Source organism: Fundulus heteroclitus, chromosome 21 (assembly GCF_011125445.2).
Source record: "Fundulus heteroclitus isolate FHET01 chromosome 21, MU-UCD_Fhet_4.1, whole genome shotgun sequence".
Classification (NCBI taxonomy): Eukaryota; Metazoa; Chordata; class Actinopteri; order Cyprinodontiformes; family Fundulidae; genus Fundulus; species Fundulus heteroclitus.
The window spans coordinates 4,936,265-4,962,291 of NC_046381.1; the positions used below are offsets into that span (position 1 = coordinate 4,936,265).

Here is a 26,027-nt window from a genome sequence, read left to right on the forward strand (position 1 = left end):
TGCAAAAGGATTGTAGTGTTAGGTATTTTTATCAGACTATGAAATACACGGGTTAAGTGTTTTTATTGATGGCGAAGACAAAACAACCGGCAATGTGATGACTTACGGTTAAAAGGCCAAAACTTTGGCATGATTGTTGCTTTCCTTCCAATCAACACATAAAGCCTTAATTTCCCTGTCAAATCCACACACACAGGCTGTAATCCCCCTGCTCTCAGAGACGCATGTTTTGCTTGTATCTTTAAAGTCGTGCTTCTCTAAAGCCGTCCTTAAGACAGACTGACCCTCTTCAAGCAATCCCCAGCATCCTTAAACAAGGATTAAAGCAAGAGCTCCTGATCCAGGGCCCTCAAATTAATTACAACAAAACTCACAGAATCCACATCCGTCTGTTTACTCTCCACTAAACCAATCCTGGGAACGTAGTGCACATTTAAGGTGAGTCTGACCAAGCTAAAAACGAGGGTGTTTGAGTGACTTAAAATCCCCATTGATGCTCGGAGAACATTATTTCAATGTCGGCTCCAATAAATTTTGAGAAGGATCACAAAGAAACCCAAATCTGTCCCGGAATGGACCGAAATGTTCCCAAAACTCTTCTGTGATATCCAAGAAGACCTCTGGGAGAAGCCGTCCAGCTCTCAGATTACACAAACGTCTGAACATCCTATCTGTCGGGCCACAGCGTCTCTGTTGACACACAGAACCCAAGCCAAAGGCTATAAACAGAATGGCCTACGCTAACTTTGTCGGAAATCCTTCCATGTAAAAAGAGGAGGTCGACCAAACACACTTGAGAGGAAAGTAAACCCAATTTATCCTGAAATATCGCTCAGAAAAACTAATAGGGGGCAGTGTTTGATAGGCTTTGAGAAAGACGACCCAAAACGGCATTCTGCCCCTTTTGGTCCAATCGGAGCCGGAAGGGATGCGGCGTCTGGATGAACGACAGACAGCAGATTGAAACGGCTCCCTGCCAGAAGCAGACTAGCAAAGATCTTGAGCGGATCACAAAGCAACGTTCTGCATATTTTTTTCCTTTTTTTTTTTTACCTACAGACAACATTTACAGCTTGGATTAAACGCAAAAGAGTTGTGTAAAACGCTTCTCTCCATGAAAAAATACTTAATGTTACATTATCCTAAACAGGGGAGTGTGCTGAGCCTTCCTATGATGTTCGTACCTCTGACTCCAATTCGTTTTATGGGGTTTATTTAGGGCTGGGCAAGTTAACGCGTTAATTTCGCGTTAATTCATTAGACTATTAACGGCAATATTTACTTTAACGCGGGTTAACGCATGTTGCTCACATGCTTTTATTTTGTGAAGGTCTGTTGCTGCGGTGTAGGGGTTTGAATCAGAACAGTAGGTGGCGATAATGCGGCAATAACCTCGCTGTCAGCCCAGCCTCGGATTCAAAGAGGAAGAAAGGTGCTGGCCGGAAAAAAACAAAGCCGACATGCGGAAGGCGGTGTTTCCCGCAGGAATTTGCTTAGGCGAGGCGGTGAGTTGGCGAACAGAACAAGTTTTGTGCGGAGCGAGGTCTGCTTAGACGCCGTCGGTGAAGTCGCTTCTCGTGTCAAAGTATCCATGTGTTTTTGCCTGTTTTCCCCTGCCATTCACTATATGCACGCGAGAAAGCAACAACAAAAAACCGCGTGTCAACGTCAAATAAACGCAAGCAACGCAAGCATATCGAGTTAGCAAGCATTTCAGTTTAAAGTTCTTCCAGCATCGAATATGACAGAAACAAGTTAGTTGTAACCACTGCCAAGTTAAACTTTGGTATTGAACATAAAATGGTAATGCTGCTCCCTGCTGTTACCTCAGAAATTGCCTGTTTTTGGTAGATTTTTTCCCCATAAAGAGAATTCTCTGTCAGTGGCAATAAGCATTAATTTATTATTATTGCTATTTTTTGTTTTACATGTTTAAGTTGAGCTTTACACTAAATATGTGTTACTGATAAGTGCTACAAATGTTACAACACTTTTGTTCATATGGCAGCAGAACATTAAAATAAAAGTGCTCTTTACACTACTTTTGAATTCATTCTTGGAGTTTGTAAATACAATGCGATTAATCATGATTAATCAGGCAAATTATGTGATTAATCGCGATTAAATATTTTAATCGTTGCCCAGCCCTAGGTTTATTTATTCCTTCATTATCAGTTCCCTCCATTCTTTACCATTCGTCTTAATATCAATAAAAAGGAGTACGACGCTAAGACAATTTAAAAGCAGGTATAAATATGTCATCTTTAAATATTTGCATGTAACCCAAACATTTAAATGTGATAATTTGTAACATTTTTAAATAAGTACTACTAGATATCTTCTTCTGTACAATTGCTTTAAAATAAGACTCTGTATTTATGTAACGGTGCTTTGATTTGTAATGCCTTTTATCAAAAGACTGCATATGTTACATGACATGAATATTGTAATTGGAGGTAGGTTCTTATAAGTTCTTGAACTTCTATCTACTCCTTTTGAGCACTACTAAAATGTCCAAACATTTCAATGTAAATCTTACTTGTATTTTTGCTCAGATAAATTGAAAATAAATAAATAAAAATCATCATGTAATAACTAATAAACTAATAAATAATGTATGTATTTTCAGTTTCTGATAGCTACTGATTGTAGTTAATTTTACTAAGTAGTATTAAAGTGAAAGAAATCCCAGCTACCATCCCCGAAGAGAAACACTGTGGTTGCAGCTTCATGATGATGGGATGCTTTTTTCATTAATGTGGTAAAAATGGCCTAGTTAAAGCCCTGGAGTAAATGCAGAATAGATGTAAGCGATATGGAACTTAGATTTTACCACAATATACTGAGATTATGTTGTGAAAATAATAAGAATTATGATAAAAAGTATTTGCAGCCTCTTGCAGTCTTTTTCAGGTAACAGTGTGGCTGTGGCTGCATGTCAATTATAGCCCAATGAGCACAAACACTGTCCTTAAAAACATATATTAAAACAAAATTCCAAATATGCTTCATCAATATTCTAGATGCATAAAGAAGTGTAATATGTATTACCTAACTGCACACAGTAACTGCACTTAACTATACTTATAAAAGTATTCATATTTATTGATGCTCTCAATAAACCAGCAGTTGAGAAAATAGCAAACAATTACAAGATCAATCCAAATTTTTATCATGGTAAGAAGTTTTTCACGATAACGATAAAACGATATGAGGTCTAGACGCACTGCAGAAACAGAACTAAAAATAAGTAAAATTTTCTTGAAATTAATGCATTTGTCCCTGATTTGAGCAGGTAAGTAAGATTATCTGCCAATGGAAAGAGTATTTTTACCCCTAAAATAAGATAATTAGATATAATGCACTTGAAATAAGTTGATGGAGATGAGTTGTTCCTATTTTAAGTGCAAAAATCTTATTCCATTGGCAAATGATCTTATTTACCTGCTCAAATAAAGTACAAATATACTAATTTCAAGAAAAAATTACTTATTTTTGTTCTGTTTTTGCAGTGCGAGGTTTCTGTCAATCCGATCTGACTGATCTTGAGCTGCTTGCAAAGAGGAATCGGAGTATTGGCTCAAAGGGGCTGAATACAGACGCACACCTCACCTTTCAAATGATCTGTTTATAAAAAAGTAATATGAACCGTGTAATATTGTTCCTCCACTTCACAATGAGGAGCTACATTGTGTCGGTCTTTCACACGAAACTGATAAATTCATCAAGGTTTGTGACTGTAATAGGTTCTCTAAGGATACATATGCCGTTGAAAGACTCTCTATCCAAACACGGAGGGTATCATTAAAAGGGAAAACACTGAAATGGGAATTCAAGGGTGAGAGGGAAAAAAAAACACTTCCCTCACAACTATCACACACAGAGGAAACCGGAGGGCTGCACACAGCTGGAAAAAGTTACAGCTTCAGGAAGATCAGAAACGTTTCATGTTTGCAAAGTTTAAAACTGCAGATCAGAGGCACATTTTCACTAAATCAGATTATGTCCTTCCATCGGATGCTACCCTGATCTGTTATTGTTTTCAATCTGCGCCGCCGTGAGGAGTTAGTGTTTGCCTCCTTTTACTACGGTCCAAACCGTAAATTCTGGTGAGTCTCACTAAACGATCCCAAATTAGCATCTTGGCCTCGAGGTAAGAGGAAAAAGGGACAAGAACGTCACGGCTCTTCTGTAAAGATTTTGTGTAAAATGAAAATACAAAAAGAATCTGCAAAACATCTAAACTGTGATATAATAAATGGAAAAAAATCTTAAAACGCACGTAAAATGAATGTCTGACCGTAGCCCATTTGTTATCTGTTGGAGGAAAGAAGCAAGTGTGGGATGTGATTTTTTGGCCCCATGTTACAAAAACACGTAACGGAAAACAATGGCTTGGATCCACTTCTATACAGTTTAACCCTATAGTTAGCTTTGGCTGCCACTAAATACATCTTGTATTAAACAATAGTGTGTAATGTTGTTTATAACTGTGATACTTTTTGTGTGGTTTTGCTGTTTTTTTTTTTAAATCTCTTTCTGCAGGTGTAGAAGCAGACTCCGAGGATGTTATCTTCTTCTCTCTTATTCCTCTACTCTATTTTTGTCACCTTTTTAATGTTTTGCCTCATCTGGTTCTCTTCCATTCCTTCTCTTTTACCTTTACGATTATTTCTGTGAATTCAAAATAATCCCAAAACAATATCCAATACAGCTTTTTGGATACGTATCAAGCGAGCACTATAACAAAGGCAGTAAGGCTCCACTTGTGAAAGTACCGTATTTTCCGGACTATAAGTCGCTCCGGCGTACAGGTCGCACAAGCCATAAAATGCATACTAAAGAAGGAAAAAATATATATAAGTGGCACTGGTGTATAAGTCACATTTTTGGGGGAAATCTATTTGATAATATACAACATCAAGAACAGACATGTCATCTTGAAAGGCAAATTTTAAATAAAAATAGAACGGAGGCAACAACAGGCTGAATAATTGTACGGTTAGCTTACGCTACATGACACAACTGAGAACGTGTCTGGTATGTTAACATAACAAATTAAAAGCTATTCAGATAACTATAGCATAAATAACATGCGAAGAAGTTAACCAAAGCGCCCATGTCACTCCAAATAACTAAAATCCAGTGAAATCTTCATCCTTGGTGTCACTTTCAATTAACTCTGTTAACTCCGGAGGTAGAAGATGCGGCACTTCCGCTTCTACGTCGCTTACGTCTGATTCAACACAGGCCTAGAGCGCCCTCTTGCGGTTTGGTGTGAAAATAACAGGTGTAATGATATACCGGTAAAAATGTGTAATAATTTCACACATAAGTCACTCCAGAGTATAAGTCGCACTCCCGGCCAAACTATGAAAAAAACTGCGACTATGATATAGTCCGGAAAATACGGTAAATCTGTTGGGCTTTCTTTGGCATTAAGACAGCAATTCTTAGTGCTACACAGCCACAAATAAATGTTAAAAGTAAATAAATAATTAAAAAATAAAAAACTATGGCCCGATTAGGAATAAATTTGGTACCCAAGGAGCTGATCCATCTGGGAGGAGCAGCAGATCCCATGGTTGGTGGAGTAGCGGTGTTACACTGCAGAAAACCTGAATTTACACTGCTTCCTCTGGGTTTACTGGCTTACCAACTACTTTCTCAGTCCTTTAAAGTGGAAGAATTTATGCTCAAGATTTTCCTCATTTACTATTCCTGGCATTCTCCTGAAATGACAGCGTGTGATGCTTTGAGGCTTACGTTAAAAAGGTGTTCATCACCTGATAAAAATGGTTTTCAGCTGCCGTTTTAAACTTAGCTTATAAATGCTTCTATATCCCAGTGTCATCAGAGCCATAAAACTCTGTTACCTTCAGAGAGTTGTGGACAGCAGACTCCGGTGGGTAGACGATGAAGTGTCGCAGCGTGAAGCCGAAGCCCTGCGACGTCCGCCGCAGGCGCAGCGTCTTCGGCCCCGGCCAGCAGAACGGCTCCTCCTCGGCCCTGGGCGTAACGGAGGCCGACGTCTCGCTCTGATCCCGCCCATCCTTCTGCTTCGCCTGAAAAAGTGAAAAAAAAATAAATAACATTTATTTGTTAAACCTCTGAGTCTAAAACCACTTTTTGTCAAACCTAAATAGTTCAGATCATACATTTTTAATATCAAATATAACCTGAATAAGTAGAAAGTGCAGTTTTTCAGTGTGCCAACATTTCCCAACCAACATAGCCGCCTCATTTAAAAGTGTAATTGCCTTCTTATTAAATCATGATTACTATCAGACCAGAAGAAACAAGCAACCAACAGCATGAAGTAGCTGAAAGATCTCAAAAAGCAACACACTGAAAAAGGAAAATAAAAAATTAAGAACAGCTGAGAACCAAAACCACAGACATCTATCAGTCTAGAAAAGGTTAGAAAGTCGTTTCTAAGGCTGTAAGCTACACTGATAACTTCATTCTCCACAAACACAGAAAACACGGAGCAGTGGAGAGCCTCCACAGGGGCGTCCGGCTGAACCAAATCATCCCCAGAGACCATCAACGACTCCTCCAGGAGGTCACAGAGGAACCCAGGACAACATCACAGCAGACGTTACCAGCTTCAGTAAGGGTCAGAGTTCATAACTCAGTTGGCGACAAAACCACGGCTGTCCAAGAAGGACATGAAGGCCCGTCTCAGATTGCTGCTGTTGCAGCTCTAATGAAGCCAACGCAGCATTTCAGGGAAACAACATCTTACCCACAAGCAAACATGTTGGTGGTGAAGTGATGGTTGGAGGCTGCTTCAAGATCAGGCCGACTTGCCATGACTGGTACAACGAGATAATCTGCTCTCAAGTAGAAAACCTTAAAGAATGACGGTTCGTCCATCAGTTTGTGACCTTAAACCAAAGCTTATGTGGGTTATGTAGCCCGCCAACACCTCTGATTGGCAAAAAAAAAAAAAAAAAACACAGATAATAGATGTTCTGAGGCGGCATAGTCAAAGTGTGGAGTTAAATAAGATTGAGGTACAGTGGCTCAATTCAACAAATGGTACAAAACACAGCGGCCCAAAATCCCTCCACAGACGTGTATGTGAACCATTTCCAGTTATTGCAAAGACGTTCTGGCCATTAACAATTAGTTATTAGGTCCAGATGGTATTTACTGGTTCCCCATAAGCCCATGAGGTTGGGAACACCATTTGATTACAGGGTTTTGCCACGTGGGCCGAAACGCTGAAGTATTTTTATCTTTACATGCTGAACAACAAGCTAAAAATGGATTATTTTAATCAAAGAAACATATTGGTCTGACTTTTGTAGAACATGCATCTGAAATATCTTCACTTTTGCCTTATTAAACGAAAAGCACGTCATTTCTGAAGTATTTGGGTCAGTTGTCATCAAGTATTTGGGTTACTCTTTCTTCAGAAATACTTGCTGCAACTCGTCATCTGCCTGTGATAGTCAGTAAAATTCGCACCTTTCTTGAAATGCAGTCAGGGGCCGCACAAAATCATCCCGAGGGCCAAAAACGGCCCCCACGCCGTTCTTTGGACCACCCAGCAAAAATTTATTTACACAGGTTAACTTTTGTGGTAGTAAAAGTTGATCAGAAGCGTGCAAGTGGGACAAAACTATATATATATATATATATATATATAAAAAAAAAAACATTTGTAAGGAGTTTCTTCAAGCACTTTATGCAACCTTTTTTGCACTAATTGGGTCCTCGACTCATTACTTTTTTGTTATTTAACTGTTGTAGAAGCTCATAAATATTATAATCTATTCAGTAAAATCGACCTTTTAGCATCAACCTCATGTTTGCCATCTGTTCTGGGAATCCTTAAAGCTATGTTGACCCATAATAAAAACATCAAAATGGACAAAAATATACTTTCTGCTGCTGAACTCTGAGGTTTTCTTCTCTTTTCGCCAGCATTAAATGTCCACCCTGGATACGCCTGTTCACGATGATGCACAGTGAAAACATTTTCAATGTAATCTGCCTTTTTCTGCGTGGGACCAGACTCCCGAGGCACATAAAGCACATTGCGGTCTCCATACTGACATCATCCCCTGGTAATTTGTAAAACAAAGTGCTTCTAAAACAAAGAGGAGACGTGTGTTCTTTTTGGGGAGAAAGGCTCCTGACTCCGACCTGATCTTACTCATCAACATGAATCAAAGTAAAAAAAAAAATTAAAAATAAATAAATCCTGATCTCACCGAGACACAAGTCCTTACGGAGGAATAATCAGGTATGTCATTGTGCTTTCTGGGGGAAAAGAACAAGCTTCTTGTCTAGGGCGATGCTTGTAAAATAACAGAGTAGAAATTATCACTGTTGGCTGATGAAGATTGAAAGGGCGTAAAGAAATATTAGCGGAAGGTGCCTCTGCCTGCGAGACCAGAAGTTTATCAGTAGCTATATAGCCAGGTAGTATGCTTATAAAAAAAGACCAAATGCCGTTTAATCAAGATAAAACAAAGTTATATACACCTTGATAGTGTTTTGATGGTCCTTTTTGAGCCGAAACATAATTTGCTCTTGGGTGGATTAACAGATATAAACAGACGTGGCAATGTTTAGCGACAGTATCGCAGAACTATCATAATGCCGGTTTGCTTAATTTATAAATCAATTGTAAATAATGTTGGACTGAGCCTGACCCTCTGCAATGCCTTGCAGTAAAGCAGCTGCTCGGAGTGATCGAAGACTAACTGTTATTAATTAAATAAAACAATCTAACAGCAGCTTTAAGCCTCATATCAGAACATTTACTGATGTCAGGGAACTCACATCTGAGCCTCGGCAGGTTTAGCGTTCACTTCAGTGAACACCAACAGTCACAGTGTTCCCAGAGACATTCCAGTCTTTTCCCTCTTAGAATCATATTTTTTTGCACTCTTTTTACTGGATCTTGGAGCATTCTGCATTGCTTCGCTGGAAGATGCTAATAGCTGTTAGCTACTTCCTTGTTTTTAATCCCTGCTGCACATGGGATTAAAAACATGTACGTACTTCCGTTAATATATAATTAACATGAAAGGCTTTATTTACTTACAAATTCAGCAAAAACAAAGCGTAAAACACCAAAAAAAATAAAATAAAAATAATACACCAGCAGGACATGATAATCTTTCATAAAAACTTTGCATGCAACGTATAAATAAAAAAAGTAAAAGTCAAATAACGTGGCTATGCACCTTTAACACTAACACAAACTACAACTGGGGGCATTTGATATTGATGAGAGGAACAGCGATGGGGCTGAATAAAGCAATTCTTCCTGTTTTACAAGAAGCTTTTAGCAGGCTGCTAGCCTAGCCAGATGAGGCTAACAGAAAAAGCAGGAGTAAAGGAGAGCCTTTATTTCCTTCATGGCATAGAAGATTAATTTGGACATTACATCATGAATTGTCCTCACTCCCGTTATATTTCACTATAACTAATTTAAAAAATAATAATGGATGTGTGTGTTTCTCAAAGCTTGTTATGCTGTTTTACACAAAGCTTTTAGCAGGCTGCTAGACTAGCCAGATGAGGCTAGCAGAAAAAGCAGGAGTAAAGGAGAGCCTTTATTTCCTCCATGGCATAGAAGATTAATTTGGACATTACATCATGAATCGTCCACACTCCTGTTATATTTCATTATAACTAATTTTAAAAATAATAATGGATGTGTGTGTTTCTCAAAGCTTGTTATGCTGTTTTACACGGAGCTAGCAGGCTGCTAGCCAACTAGCGCTAGCCTAGCCAGCTGAGGGTAGCAGACAGAGTGAAAGTAAAGAAGATCCTTTGTGAATATTCCCTGCTTCATAAATAAATTAACCGATAAGCCCCGATAAGAGGCTTATTTCTGTTTTTATAAATTGAAGCTAAATTTTTACTGACATGCTGAAATCTTTGAATGTATAATGCTGGGAACAACACAAAGCATTCAGCCTTTAATGATCATTCTTTTCATTTTCTTTTTAATGTCACAGTAAATAAACCATAATTTATCAACAAAGCGTTAATAAAGGCCTGAAAACTGTTCATGAAACTCTACATCTCTAACAATTGTTGATAATATCCGTTGCACACTGACGGAGAAGTTGAGAGCAACACCACCTTTCTCTATGTAACGATCTATTTGCCTCTAACTCACTCTTAGTGTTCATCAAACACAAGGTGGAAATGGAAATTCACTTGAAAAACACGTGTATAGGTTCTCCGTTTTTCCTTAAAACAACTTCATCGTCTGAGCTAGCGGTGCGACCCTACTCTCCACACGCCGACACATATGGCTTCAGTTATTACGCAATTGAGGCTTTTCTGCATGTTTTCATGATGACAGACTTATCTTCTACATTCCTACTGTAGCGGACACAGGACCAGAAAAAAGAAAACAACACCCAGCCTGAAGCTCAGTGGCAGGTCTATTGCATAATATTTTCTACATAACACAACACGTGCACAATGTCAGCTGCAGAAAAGCTAATTTCAAGTGTTTGCACTGATCCACTGCCTAATGGGCCGTGCAGCTGAGCAGTGCAGACTTCCCTCGTTTACAGAGGATGAGAATGTGAGATGTTTCAGGAGGAATAAACTTTTACACATGCATGGAGAGGAAATGAAGGTGATCGGGAATGGTATAGTTAAAAGGTAAATAATTTTTACCCATTGAAACTGATTTTAAACCAGCTTGAGGTTTAACAAGTAAATGAATCTCAACATTTTATGGTTACAATAAAAAAAAAAAATGTACAGAAATTTCACACATGGGACAAAGAGAGGAGCTGGTAGTTCTATAAATATCAGCAAAGCCTATTAACTGAGGTTCTTTTTGCCTGTGTTGTTGTACATTTGTTGACGTTATTGTCCTGTTGATGACCCGTCTGGAGGAGGTGGTCTCGGTACGGTTCTGAACCGACTGTGGAGCGGATAGTGGATCGTTTACCGTCTCGATCAGGTGTAATCTGCAGGCTTGAGCCAAACGCCGTCCCATAGCCAGGTACGTGTTGCATTGTGGGACGTGGTAAAGTAAACGAACAAACAAACAAAGCTTCTTAATCCTTAAAGCTCCATGCAGCTTTCAGGACGTCCTCTCAAAATCCATGCGTTACATTGCTCTGATCATTTTACCTGAAATAACACCCAGCGACAGACCAATAATACGACGGGGCTAAGCATCTGCTTCCTGCATTTACATTTTGGTTGCATCCATTTTGGTAGCTGAGACAGTTTTTAGTTTTCTCTGTGTGAGAAGAAATTAGTTATTAGTACAATCGGTGAGACAATGAGGGACAGTAAGGGAGTTCAGGTCCTGTGGTGGCAAAACAGGATGGAGCCATCACCCCTCCACCACCGTGCTTCACAGCTGGTTTTATGTATTCGATTAGCTGAGGTGCAGACCACTTGAAAAGGCACAACTCATAGTTTTAAGTCTGTAAATGAAAATCACATCAAGGCTTTAAACCACTAAAAATATACAACGCATATTATGCTCAAGTGTGAGCCACCAGAATTGACCAAGACTCGTGGAAAAGTGTCGAAACGTTTGCAGAAAGAACTGAGCGAAAGTCCGGATGGCTCCATTTTAAGCCTGTTAGCACAGGCATATTATGACGTTAAGATTTTCCAACCACAAGATTACCGACAACAAACATGGCAAAACATTTATATCAGCAAAGATAACTTTGATAACAGCGTGCTGGTCAGCTGGGTATGAGGTTTATTTGCTCTGAACTCTTTTCCAACTCATTTTTGTTATCTCATCTGTATTCCACAGTGCATTATTTTAGATAATACTGTAGGGATGCACGATATAATCGCCATTAACATCAGTATCGGCCAATTTTAGTCATTCTTTAACATATCGTATCGCTTCGATAAGTAAAACTGTGCCAATGTTAAAAACCAATGTTTATTTCCATCTAGTTGTCCTTTGTGCCTGGGTTTACAGAAGGTGAGGGGGTTGATCATGCAGTTTTTGTTTGGTCATGTGATAGCGATGCATCACAGCCAGGATTGTGGGTTTTTTAAATTAAGCAGAGACACAAAGTTAGCACTATATAAGTCTAGAATATGACTCATGTTAAAAATTCAGCTAGCATAGTTTTCAGTCGGTGCAAAACTCTCAAAAATCTAACATAACATCAGAATTAATATCGGATATAGAAATTTCCATATTGCCGCATCCCTATAATATTGTAAAGCATTTATTTTCGTATTGGCTTGGAATAAACCAATAAACTAAACTAAGCTGTGCTAAAGGAGCAGTTACCCGTGTAATGGCCTTATGAGAGACTTAATATAAAACCACGAAGACTCTTGTTCTAGATGTCTTGGTAAAAGTCGTGTCGCCACTTTTAGGGAGGAAAGGCTTTCTTTAAGCAACTCTTTCAGAGTTATGTCATGAACTTTAACGTCTATGGTGAGGACTGCAGCGTCTGAGTCGAGCTCGCGGCTTTCTTGCGTCTGCTCTGGTAATTCTAACGTTCCGGCCTTCTTCTGACTTCGTTGGGATGTTTAACACCGGGAAGATTAGCAACACTCCCTGGGACCAACTTCTGAATAATCTTTCTCACTGCAAACTGTTTCTACCTCAAATTGTTGGAACATTTCATTATAACCCTTCCTGAATGGATGAGCAGCATCCGTTGCTTCTGTAAGGTCAGTACTGATGTCGTTCCATCTTGACATTATGTTAACAAACGCCTGTTTTGCTAAAAAATACGAGCAAACTGCCAGAACAACAACAGGTGGGTGGCCATACAGACGACAAGCTCATTTTTAAGTGCACACTGCAAAAATGGATCTAAAAATAAGTAAAATGTTCTTTAAGTTAATGTATTTTCCCCTGATTTGAGCAGGTAAATAAGTTTATTTGCCAATGGAATGAGTATTTTGATCCCTAAAATAAGATAATTAGACATCCTGCACTTGAAATAAGATGATGGAGACGATTGTTCCTATTTTAAGTGCAAAAATCTTATTCCATTGGCAAATCATCTTATTTACCTGCTCAAATCAAGGACAAATACACCGATTTTAAGAACATTTTACTTATTTCTAGTTCCGTTTTTGCAGTGCATCAAGTTCAACAATTCATTTCTTTAACCATGACAGTATTTTAATCTCTAATCTTTCGGCCTAAAGCTGTCAAATAGGGCCAAAAAAAAGCAGAAAACTTGTTTTTGACGCTTCCAAACTGTAAATTTTACCGTTGCCATCCTCACGCAGCTACGTTCAGTCACTACGACTGAATGTTTCCTCACCGCCGACGGTCCCGGCTGCTTCCAGCCTCCCGTCACATCCATCATCAAAGCAACGACGGAGCTGAAGTCCTGCGCCGCAGGATGTGCGCCGGTGGTTACTCCTAACGCCTCCATCGTTGACTCCGCGCTACAGGAACCTGCCAAGAGCCTCAGCCTTAATCCAGATCACTCGGCAGGCTCTTCTCCCACCAAAATACATCTGCGGTGCGGATCCAACACAAAGACGCCCCCCCCCCCTTCTCTCCTCCGTCTCCCCCTCTGGCTTCTCCTCCTCTGCATGTCATGGAGCAGCTGATGAAGAACCCTCCCGAGAGAGGGAGTGGTGCGGGCTGAATGGTTGGACGGGTGAAATCACTACCAATACCCAGAGGTCCGGAGCTGGAGGCGAGCCGCGGTCCGGAGTGTAACCGAGAGGAGGAAGGAAAACTCCTCTGTTTGTTTTCGTTTGTGCTTAAATAAAAGGCAACAATGTGCTGCGCGACCAGATGAGCCACTCGGGTTAAACAGGCGCTGCAGCTTTTTCACACTTTACTGGGATTTTACGATAAGAGGTTCATTGTTCATGTAATCAGCTTCCCTGAACCAATCCTTGGTAAAAGCCAGATTTCACTACCAAACCGAGCTTTTTGCCCTCAGGCTGCGTCAGATCAGACGGAGAGCGCCTCTGAACATCCATTTACAGGATCCTCCATCGTATTTAGGTTTGGACTTGGACTGGATCATCTGTAAGACCTCCCAGCTGTAGCTCTGGCTCAACGTTCAGGCCAGCGTAGGTGAAAATCCGCTCAGAGGCTCCACCACAGCATCAAACTGCCAATATAATTTCTCGTTGCTTTCTTTCATCGTTTGCTCTCTTTTTATCACTGTTCCACGAAGCCCTGGACCCCCGGAGTGCACCGGGTTGTCTGTCAACACATCCTCCCACCCGAGCAGGAGACATCTGCAGTTCCTCCAGAGTTACCTCTCTGGTGCTTCTCTGATTAACGCTCCCCTTGCTTTAGGTGGAGGGCCCGGTCCTGGTAGCCTCGTGAGACCATCCTGATCTCGCGAGCTTTCAAGGTTTCACTCGCAGATCAGTCTGGCTACTCTCCGTTAAAGAAAATTTGGAGCCGTTCACCAAACGAACGTCCAATCAGCGTTGGCTTTGAGGCGGGTTGAGGTGTGACGCAACGAGAAGATCGACAGTTCAGTCTAAAGAACATGGCGGCTTCAGCCGATGAAACTAGCGTTAGCGTGGCTATCGAGCAAGTTTTATCGGAATTACAGAGTATTTCTTTGCTGAGCTAACGAGCCTTTACCTGCAGCAGCAAGAGTAGCTTGGCTTGTGGTTGTGTTTTCGTCGTCGCTCGTAACAGAGCGACAACGAATCTGATTGGTTTATTTGGCCCGTCTATCACCAACATAGGCCAATCAGCTAACCAGTATTTTCGCCCCTTCCCAAAATTACTTCAACGGAATGTTTCCAGATGGATATGCGAAGCAAATCCATCTGGCGGAGTCAGGTTACGGTCCTGGTGCCATGGGCTTCTCCATGTTCAGACGACGAACCAAACTGGGCCCTGTTAGACGTTTATAACCCGGCTCTGCTCTAAACGTCCCCACCGCCGCCTCCCTGGCCTCTCTGCTGGGCTCCCTGGTCCTCATGATGCCGTTTCTTCACTAATGTTCTCTAACCAAACCTCTGAGGTCGTCCCAGAACAGCTGGATCTATCCAGAGGTGAAGCACATATTTAGAGGCCCCAGAATACAGCAGCTTAATGAAATTCTCTGATTTTATTTTTTCTTACAAAAGTTTATCACACAAAGGCAAAATCAGACAGAGGTGGCAGGATACCAGAGGCAGAGGTGGGTGTATTTAAAGGGAAGTATTCCCTAAATCTGCTCCAAACAAGCACAGACAATCACCTGATAAATACTATTTAATCATGCATGCAATCTGTTCATCCGTCCAGCCACATATTGCAAAAAAAGGCCACTTTGATGTGCTGTGCTGCCATATGCTACCCCAGCCTGCAGGAGGGTACATTAGCATGCTTATTCCTTCTTTCTTTTTTTTTATGCATACAAGATGAGGAGCTGCACTAGATTTGAATGAGATCATCTTTGGACCCGGCTTCTCTGATTCATCACTCAGTTGCGATAATAAAGAGAAGAGAAAGCTGTGGCTTTATGCAGGAGGGAGAATATCTGCTGGAACAAACAGCAGAACGTTTTTTTTTTTTTTTACCTCCTCTGACGGCGAACAGAAACCCTGCGAAGGGGCCAACGACAATAAACGAAACCTTACCCAGACACATACAAACACGATATATTACAAACGATGTCGGTCGGTGAAACGGGACTGCCCTGCTGCCGGATGACGCACGTGTAAATTCCCGGCGTCTGTGCCGCGCGCCTTCTTACCCGCCATCGGACGCAGTTCTTCCTGGAGGCTTGGCGGAGCCGAGCCCAGGACACGCTGCGGCTGGGAGCGCAGAGCCCCAGCTCCACCTCCCCCCAGTAGGCGCGGGCCAGGAGCTGGAACCAGAGGCAGTACGGCTCCGACAGGCAGCCGTCCACGCCGGCCAGCCGAGCCCAGGGGCAGCCGCCGGACGCCGAGGATGAAGAGGAGGAGGAGGAGGAGGAGAAGGAGCAGCAGCCTCCGGGGTTCTTCTCGGCATCCTGCAGATCGGGGCGCTCCTTCAGGCGGACCCCGTTCCTCTGAGCCAGCATGGCATCGCCGTCCCTCAGCTCCTCGTCTCTGCTGCCTTGTTCCCGACTCAGTTGGCAGAAACGTCCCGCAGACTCATGATGTTTCCACTCAGCCGGGAGGAGAGTGCAGCGCGGAGAGCCCCGGCCGGCCTAATGACGCACCCACACCCACTCGCCACACAAAACTCCCTCTGAAGTACGCACACACACACATTCCCCCACACTCACAGCACCGGGCGGCCTGAAGTGAAGCTCTCCTTCCTCCCTCCTCTGCCTCTCTCCTCCTTTTAAAAGTCTCAGCCCTCGGCTCGTCCACACGCCTGCTGCCGCACTCACACGTGCCGAGGTCCGTCCATAAATCATGAGGACAAACCGACGTGCAAAGAACAGGAGGAACAGTTTTAGGTGGGAAAGGGAGAGAACGATCAGAGCAGATCAAATCTAGACCTGGAGCTCGTGGAGTTGATGAAGATGACAAACGCACAGCTGAGCGAGGAACCTCTGAACACCTGCAGCTCGTCTGGCAGCTGGCCGGCCGCTGCGTAACGATTAGAACGTCTTCATGGGGAGATTATTTATTATGCTGGAGGAGGACGGGTTAGTGAGCAGGGAGACAGACGTGTCAGCGTTTTAGCAAAAGTAACACAGCAGGTTAGTTTATTAAACGGATTCACTCTCTTTGTCATGTCATTTTAACCAGATTCTGAGGGAAGGAAGGAAGGAAGGAAGGAAGGACGGACATAAAGAAGGACCGGAGGACATGCAGAAGGAAGGACACAAGGGAGGGTTGACACAAAGAAGGAAGGAAGGAAGGAAGGAAGGAAGGAAGGAAGAGAGGAAGGAAAGAAGGTGGAAGGAAGGAAGGAAGGACATAAAGAAGGACCAGAGGACATGCAGAAGGAAGGACACAAGGGAGGGTTGACACAAGGAAGGAAGGAAGGAAGGAAGAAAGAACACAAGGAAGGAAGGAAGGAAGGACACAAGGAAGGAAGGAAGGACACAAAGAAGGAAGGAAGGAAGGAAGGAAGAACACAAGGAAGGAAGGAAGGAAGGAAGGAAGGAAGGAAGGAAGGAAGGAAGGAGGGACATAAAGAAGGACCAGAGGACATGCAGAAGGAAGGACACAAGGGAGGGTTGACACAAAGAAGGAAGGAAGGAAGGAAGGAAGAGAGGAAGGAAAGAAGGTGGAAGGAAGGAAGGACATAAAGAAGGACCAGAGGACATGCAGAAGGAAGGACACAAAGAAGGAAGGAAGGAAGAAAGAACACAAGGAAGGAAGGAGGGAAGGAAGGAAGGACACAAAGAAGGAAGGAAGGAAGACAGAACACAAGGAAGGAAGGAAACAAAGAAAGAAGGTGGAAGGAAGGAAGGAAGGAAGGAAGGAAGGAAGGAAGGAAGGAAGGAAGGAAGGAAGGAAGGAAGGGTTGACACAAAGAAGGAAGGAAGGACAAAAGAACACAAGGAAGGAAGGAAGGACACAAAGAAGGAAGGAAGGAAGGAAGAACACAAGGAAGGAAGGAAGGAAGGAAGGAAGGAAGGAAGGAAGGAAGGAAGGAAGGAAGGAAGGAAGGAAGGAAGGAAGGAAGGAAGGAAGGAAGGAAGGAAGGAAGGAAGGAGGGAAGGAAGGAAGGAAGGAAGGAGGGACATAAAGAAGGACCGGAGGACATGCAGAAGGAAGGACACAAGGGAGGGTTGAGACAAAGAAGGAATGAAGGAAGAAAGAACACAAGGAAGGAAGGAAGGATGGAAGGAAGGAAGAGAGGAAGGAAAGAAGGTGGAAGGAAGGAAGGACATAAAGAAGGACCAGAGGACATGCAGAAGGAAGGACACAAAGAAGGAAGGAAGGAAGAAAGAACACAAGGAAGGAAGGAGGGAAGGAAGGAAGGACACAAGGAAGGAAGGAAGGAAGGGAAGAAGGTAGGAAGGAAAGAAGGTGGAAGGAAGGAAGGAAGGAAGGAAGGAAGGAAGGAAGGAAGGAAGGAAGGAAGGAAGGAAGGAAGGAAGGAAGGAAGGAAGGAAGGACTAAGAAAACTAAGTGTCCCACCTGGACCAACAAACGGTCAAACCAATGATCTTCAGACGTGTCCCATGATGCGGATCTCGCCCCTTTTTCTCAGAACCATTTGTTTCCAGTTCCTGTTCCAACCACACATGCAAATGTAAGCTTTGCATCTGCATCAGCAAACGAGCCTCAGGGGAAAAATCACAGAGTCCAACTCCACCATGAGCACAAATTTACCTGTTTCCTCCTCCCTGAGTAGGAACGTCTCTCCCTCTCACGAAAAAACAAACAAAAAAACAACCAGCCGTCTATTTTGACCCAGAGGAATATTTGCCATGTGAGACGGCAACATCAGGAAGCCAGCGGTGGAATGTTCCCTCTCTGCGTTGGGCCGCCAGCATCTTGTTACCACATTCCCTCGGCTCAATTTAGCCCCCGGTGTTGTGTTCGGAGAGAAGACAGCAGAAATAGAAGCTGGAAAAGAAAACAACGCGGGCAGCCGGGGACTCGTCTTTGTGGAGGCCCGAGAATTATAAAACGTACGTACGGGTAAAGTCCCCGGATTCCTGGAGAGCAAAAAAGAAAGAAAACTAACAACACATGAGCAGAATTAAATAAAAGAATAGAGATATATATATATATATATATATATATATATATATATATATATATATATATATATATAGGGAAGGGAAAGGCGTTTTGGTGTCCTGAGACACACAAAAACAAGACGGGGCCACCCAGAAATGTTGTGCCTGTGGCATGGCAACGAGCGGGACCACAATAACGCGGCGGGGCGCTCTGAGTGGGCGCCTGTTTGTGTGGCGGTGTCGCTGAACACTCAGTGTGGCTGCAGGCGTCGCGAAGGACGCCAAACAGAGGGTCCTCAGGCGGCAGACTGGCCGCACTTTTCACTTTTCCCAGAGTTTCTCCTCATGACATCATCAGGCGCATTTTTAACGAGACCAAAGGCTTTGACTTTAATTGACAGCTTCCACCAGACGTCTCTGATAACCTGCGATGAGAGTCGCCATGTGAAGGTGGAGAGGAAACGCAAAGCCTTCAACGCAAGAAATGCGACGGTGACGGACAGATGCACCGATACGGATCTTTTTTAAAAGCCGACGCCGATTATTTTGACATCAGTCTAAACCAGGGGTCTGCAACCTTTACAGTCTAAAGCATGGGTCTTCAACGTTTTCCAGGCCAAGGACCCCCAAACTGATGGCGAGATGGAGCGGGGACCCCCTAATTATATATATTGTATAAAATTGTGTTATATCAAACTGGTCCTATAGTGCCATGTGTAACTGTACCTTGTTATTGTGCATTCAATACTAAGATACTGAAATAATACACAGGTTCATATATTCATGTATTAATTTTAAACATGTGCGAGGCACAGTGAGTAGGGTGGCCATGCCACTGCCATTTATAAACATAACATAACACAATAAACTGATACCTGCCAAGATCAACAATGTCTGTCAATTGCATGTAATCATGCATAAAGACATTTCAATTGAAAGACATTTCAATTGGTGGAAAAAAATTGCAGGGGGGGGGGGCTTGGGATATAAAAAAATGTCTAATCAACCAAAACTTTCGCGACCCCCATGCAGTACCTCCGCGGACCCCCTAGGGGTCGCGGACCCCCTGTTGAAGACCCCTGGTCTAAAGAGACATTTTTCCTACAGTCCACCTGAATTAAACTCGATCAGACCCACAAATGTTGCCTGGCCTTTTGAAAAAAGACAAGTTATAATTTTTGATAAAGATCTACTGAAGGAAATATGTTGTCATCGTTAAAGAAGCGCCCTTTATGTCTATTTAAAGGTTTTTTTTTTAAAAAAGAGGATGGACAGGATGTTGATATTTGTGGATAATGACGTAAAAAAAAAATCATAGTTCCAACATAATGAAAAAATATTGATTTAAAATTAAATATTACTGGCACTTTTAGCATTATTCCTGTTGTGAAAATTAAAAGCAATTAGTCCAAGAAAAAAAACTGCTAAAACCAGCATTTATTATCATAATAAAAAGTACAATTTGTAGCCAAAGTTATTAAGAGCCACTGTGGAAGGTCCAAAGAGCCACAGGTTGCAGACCCCTGGTCTAAACAATCCCTGATATATGCTGCTGATTCTTTTTATGCCAATTCTTGAAGCGGGCATTGCTTTCTCTTCCCCCATTTACATGGTAAAAATGACTCAATGATTAATTAAAACAAGAAAAAAACATTTATTCACAAAACATATTAGCAATGGATAGCAAACGATGTAGAAGATTTAAACATATGACAATAAAAAAAACAGCAACACTTAAATGTTTGTGCACTTTATGCAGCAGCATGAGGCCAAATTATGTTCCTGAAGATATCTGTAAACAACAATACAAAAAAAAAGAAAAAGAAAGAAATGTATGCTAATGAATCGGCGAATGCACCCACATATGCTGTGCACGCGTTGAGCTAATCACAGCTAGCGCGTTAGCTTAGTTACACTTAGAGGTTTTCTTTACTTTACTGACCGTTTTATGTCGTTCTCAAACATCGTTGCAGCCCACCAGGCTCACAATACTGTGGGGGAAACCCTGCTAGAGGAAACACCTATTATGAGGATTTCTTGATTTTTTTTTTTTTTTTTTAGGAACCACTGTTTTATCTGTTTTTAAGTGTTAATATTGTGGAAGATCCAAAGCGGCAGGTTTGCAGACGTCTGATTTAGACCAACACACCTCAGAGAAATAACCTGAGACAAAGAGTCGGTTTTCTGCTTGTTTAATCCTGAAAACTCGCTTCAGACGTTTACGTTTCTGGAGGAAACAAAGGTTGGTGAATCATATTAATCCAGTGAAACTGTGGCTTTATCAGATGGCTACCTGCAGGTCTAATCTGTGTAACAATGGAGGAGGAGGAGGAGGAGGAAGAGGAGGAGGAGACCTGTGGTCTGCAAGCAGCTGACACAAGGCAGCCACACAGCTCCAAAAACCAAAAAAAACCTACAGACAGAGATTCTGAAGTGTGCAGTTGGAGCTCGACCGCTGATGTGTGGCGGTTCTGCGTCTGTGTGTGGCACAGAAGAGAAGAAGGGAAAGTCCTGCGGGGGGATTAGGCCCGACTCAGGGCGGCCTTTTCAGGACTCCAGGAGAAGAGCATCTGAGCTTCATGAAACACAGCATACTGTAACAAAGACCCGGCTAATGGGGGCCAGGGGACAGACCGCTCGCACTGTGGGAGTCTGCACCCATAAAGCCATCCTTTATACAGCCAACAGGGGGTGCACACAGCTATAACCCTGAAAAAAAGCTTTTAAAAATCTGGTAGTCTAATTTAAAGGGCCTTTATAATGCAAAATCAACTTTTTGAGCTTTTAACCATGTTAGAACCCTATTGCTTCATCAGAACCTTGCTTGATTCATGCATGACTGAGTAATCCTCGTGAACTGGAGCAGCCCCTCCCTGTCCTGGAAAGCGACTGGTTCATTACCAGTCTATGTAGATTATTGATCACCGGCCCCCTCCAGGACGTTTTAGAGGGAATTAATAGGAAAATATTACCTATAAAAAAGATTGAGTTACTTTAAAATGAATAACTGCATGGATAAATGTTTTAATCCAAGTGAGTGAGCCAATAGTTGAGTCACTCACTCCAAACAGGGCGATGTGCTTATAATATAATTTTATTGCACTCTCATGGGTGACACACTGGCAGGAGACAAAGAGATTGAAGAGCACACGTGGAGCTGCATCACAGGCGTGCAACTCAGACAGCCAATGAAAAGCAGGAAATACCTGATGGATGGATGGATGGATGGATGGATGGATGGATGGATGGATGGATGGATGGATGGATAGAAAAACCAACAGATGGATGGAAGGATGGATGGATAGAAAAACCAACATATGGATTGATGGATGGATGGATGGATGGATGGATAGAAAAACCAACAGATGGATGGAAGAATGGATGGATAGAAAAACCAACATATGGATGGATGGATGGATGGATGGATGGATGGATGGATGGATGGATGGATGGATGGATGGATGGATGGATGGAAAAAACAACAGAGGGATTGACGGTTGGGTGGATGGATGGACTGATGGATGAATAGAAAAACCACCAGATGGATGGAAGGATGGATGGATAGAAAAACCAACAGATGGATGGATGGATGGATGGATGGATGGATGGATGGATGGATGGATGGATGGATGGATGGATGGATGGACAGATGGATGGACGGACGGACAGATGGATGGATGGATGAATAAAAAAAACAACGGATGGATGGATGGATGATGGATAGAAAAACCAACATATGGATGGATGGATGGATGGATAGAAAAACCAACAGATGGATGGATGGATGGATGGATGGATGGATGGATGGATGGATGGATGGATGGATGGATGGATGGATGGAAAACCAGCAGATTGAATGGACGGATGAACAGACAGACGGACATACTGATGGACTGATGGATGGATAGAAAAACCAACGGATGGATGGATGGATGGATGGATGGATGGATGGATGGATGGATGGATGGAAGGATGGATGGATAGAAAAACCAACATATGGATGGATGGATGGATGGATGGATGGATGGATGGAAAACCAGCAGATTGAATGGACGGATGAACAGACAGACGGACATACTGATGGACTGATGGATGGATAGAAAAACCAACGGATGGATGGATGGATGGATGGATGGATGGATGGATGGATGGATGGATGGAAGGATGGATGGATAGAAAAACCAACATATGGATGGATGGATGGATGGATGGATGGATGGATGGATGGATGGATGGATGGAAAAAACAACAGAGGGATTGACGGTTGGGTGGATGGATGGACTGATGGATGAATAGAAAAACCACCAGATGGATGGAAGGATGGATGGATAGAAAAACCAACAGATGGATGGATGGATGGATGGATGGATGGATGGATGGATGAATGGATGGAAAAACCAACAGATGGATGGATGGATGGATGAATAGAAAAAACAACGGATGGATGGATGGATGGATGGATGGATGGATGGATGGATGGATGGAAAACCAGCAGATTGAATGGACGGATGAACAGACAGACGGACATACTGAGGGACTGATGGATGGATAGAAAAACCAACGGATGGATGGATGGATGGATGGATGGATGGATGGATGGATGGATGGATGGATGGAGCGTACTGATGGACTGATGAATGGATGGAAAAACCAACAAAGGACGGATATAGAATAGCTAAACGGTGAATAATCTAAAATGCTCATAAATTTCCTTCAGACCCATAATTTCTCAAGCAACTTTTAGCTTTTAATTCTCCCAAACCTGACCAGACAGCTCATTTTGACACTGCTGCCAAACTGCCGCATTAAAACACCATTAAAATCTAGATAAGACTAATCCTGAGAGAAGAATCTGGTGCCCTAACGTCCCTCCACTACAGCTGAAACTGTCACAGCCAAACACCTGAGCAGGTAAACACCACGCTACAATAACCGAAGCACGCAGGATTCAGCTCCACACAAAGGCCTCTTCTCCTCGCATGCCTCAGCTGTGAGCAGGAACTTTGGCACGAGCTCTCGCTTCATTCTGAGGAGGCGCCCAACCCGCACACACACACAAAAAAAATTAAAAATCATGACGCAACGATTTCAAATCCACCAGTTCGACCCCCGGTGAGTCATGGCCACCGCATATTTACGATCCAGTGCATCACTTCTCCTCCATCAAAATCCACAGTTTGCTTTGGAGACCATCTGTGTGGAGCGAACAAAAAAAAAATCTAACTTTGAGGAGAGAGGGAGAAAAAAAAATAAATAACACAAATGAGGGGGATTTCCAAGGATCTACAGTGAGAAGAGTAGGTGTTGGACGCCAAGAGGGAGGACGAAAACAATGAGACCATGATGGGGGGGGGGGGGGGGGGGGGGGGGGGGGGGGGGGGAAGCATGAGGTCTGAATTCCCCCAGCGAAGGAGCCCTGAACGATGGGGACAATTGTCTCCAGAGGTCCCTGGACACCTCCAGACAAACAGCACTGCCAATCAAGCATTCAGGAGGCCGCTCATTCACTCCTCAGCAGCTGCTCGCCACACAAAAGCAGCAAATATGTTTCTAATGACGTCCCCTCGTTCTCCTGCTGATCCAGGCCATTTCTAAATGTTGCATCACTCCTCCCCCCCCCTCAGGGGAAAGCCGGTGTGGCTCTGGGAGAGGTGGAGATGACGAGATTCATCAAACGGCGGTAACGAAGACACATTTGTCCTCCTGTCAGCCTGACACTGTCAGGAGAGGCTTCAGGTCAGCAGCCATCGTCTCATCCAGCCTCTCATGAAACACACTCCTGGGTCCAACCACTTCACTAATAATAGTCCCGCTGTCCCACATTGTGGTCAAGATCCCTCCACGTGCTTTGTGTCAGCGTGCCACGCTTGACTTTGATTTCTACTGTCAGTCCTTTGATAGCGCCGTTTTACCTTTGAACGCTTAAGCCCAGAATGAGTTTATGGGAAATATAATGTACAACGGTCAGGCTTTCTATACGGGACCCTGAAAAGAAACGCTATGGATGGATGGACGAAGAGCCTGACAGAGGAATGGATGGATGGATGGATAGATGGACGGACGGACGGACGGACGGACGGAAAAGATGGATGGAAAAGATGGATGGATGGATGGATGGATGGATGGATGGATGGATGGATGGATGGATGGATGGAAAAGATGGAGGGACGGACGAAGAGCCGGACAGAAGAATGGACGGACGGACGAATGGATGGAAAAGATGGATGGATGGATGGATGGATGGATGGATGGATGGATGGATGGATGGACGGACGGACGAAGAGCAGGACAGACAGACAGAGAAATGGATGAATGGACAGTCGGATGGAAGGATGGACAGAAATATGGATGGACAGACGAAGAGTCGGACAGAAGAATGGATGGATGGATGGACGGACGGACGAAGAGCCGGACAGAAGAATGGATGGATGGATGGATGGATGGATGGATGGATGGATAGACAAAGAGCAGGACAGACAGACAGAGAAATGGATGAATGGACAGTCGGATGGAAGGATGGACAGAAATATGGATGGACAGACGAAGAGTCGGACAGAAGAATTGATGGATGGACGGACGGACGGACGGACAAAGAGCCGGACAGAAGAATGGATGGATGGATGGATGGATGGATGGATGGATGGATGGATGGATGGATGGATGGATGGATAGACAAAGAGCAGGACAGACAGACAGAGAGATGAATGGATGGGAAAAATGACTGGATGGAGGGCGGGACAGATCAACGAAGGGATGGATGGATGAATGGATTGACGGGCAGATGGACAGAAACCATGTCTAGACAATGGAACAGGGGATTAAATCTCTGGACGTGGTTTCTAAAGTCATCTCTCTTCCTCGCTCTACCTCCGGAAAATCAGCTCCATCAGATTCCAGAGGGTTGCAAACTTTTCCAAGTCGACCCAGGAAACCCGGCAGGTTGACAGAACCTCTGTGGGGGTGAATAAATACCAAAGTAGACGAAGATCGCCATGAACCGGCAGCCTGTGAAAGCTCAGCATTAATCAGACACTTAGTGGCTTCTCCGGCCTCTGGGTTCTCAGCCATAAATACAGCAACCTGCCTACCCTGAACGGAAACCAAGCTTCTCCGTCCGTCCGAAGCTCCTCCTAAAAAGCCAACATTGTGCTTCTGAAACAGCCCGCGTGGAAGGAGGGGAAAAGTCAACTTTGTGTAACTTTCGGTTGAGGTCTGACCGCGGTGGAATAAGAGGGGCGTTTTTCATACCTGAAGGATCCATATTCAGGGGGTAAGGAGTGAGAGAGCACGTACACATGGAAAAAAACTGACCTTTATACAACGTTTCCTGGGGCTCAGCTTAATGAAAAATTGCATCAGTTTCCTACAGTCTAGGTCAGGGGTGTCAAACATAAAGCCCGGCCCTGTGGCTAAATGCATTATCATTATAAATTTTTTTTTTTTTTTTTTTTTTTTTTCCCCCCAGTGTCCTGTCTGGCAATG

The 26,027-nt window shown here is 43.2% G+C and overlaps 1 protein-coding gene across 7 annotated transcripts in view; it reads right to left on the reverse strand.

The window, feature by feature from the left end:
• The window catches only part of LOC105935735 (rho GTPase-activating protein 21), a 133,474-nt gene that overhangs the window by 58,890 nt on the left and 48,557 nt on the right, over positions 1-26,027 (reverse strand). For 2 of the 7 annotated variants that reach the window (XM_036125443.1, XM_036125442.1), the window contains exons 1-2: positions 15,666-15,863; positions 5,877-6,065 (exon numbers count right to left, since the gene is read on the reverse strand). Coding sequence is in view for 4 of the 7 variants with exons in the window: in XM_036125448.1 (XP_035981341.1) it covers positions 5,877-6,065; positions 15,666-15,974 (498 nt within the window). In the remaining 3 variants the exon portion in view is untranslated. Of the gene's footprint in view, positions 1-5,876; positions 6,066-13,208; positions 13,372-15,665; positions 16,297-26,027 lie in introns of those variants that run through there. The other 5 variants (XM_036125446.1, XM_036125445.1, XR_004927454.1 and 2 more) reach the window with 4 other exon arrangements.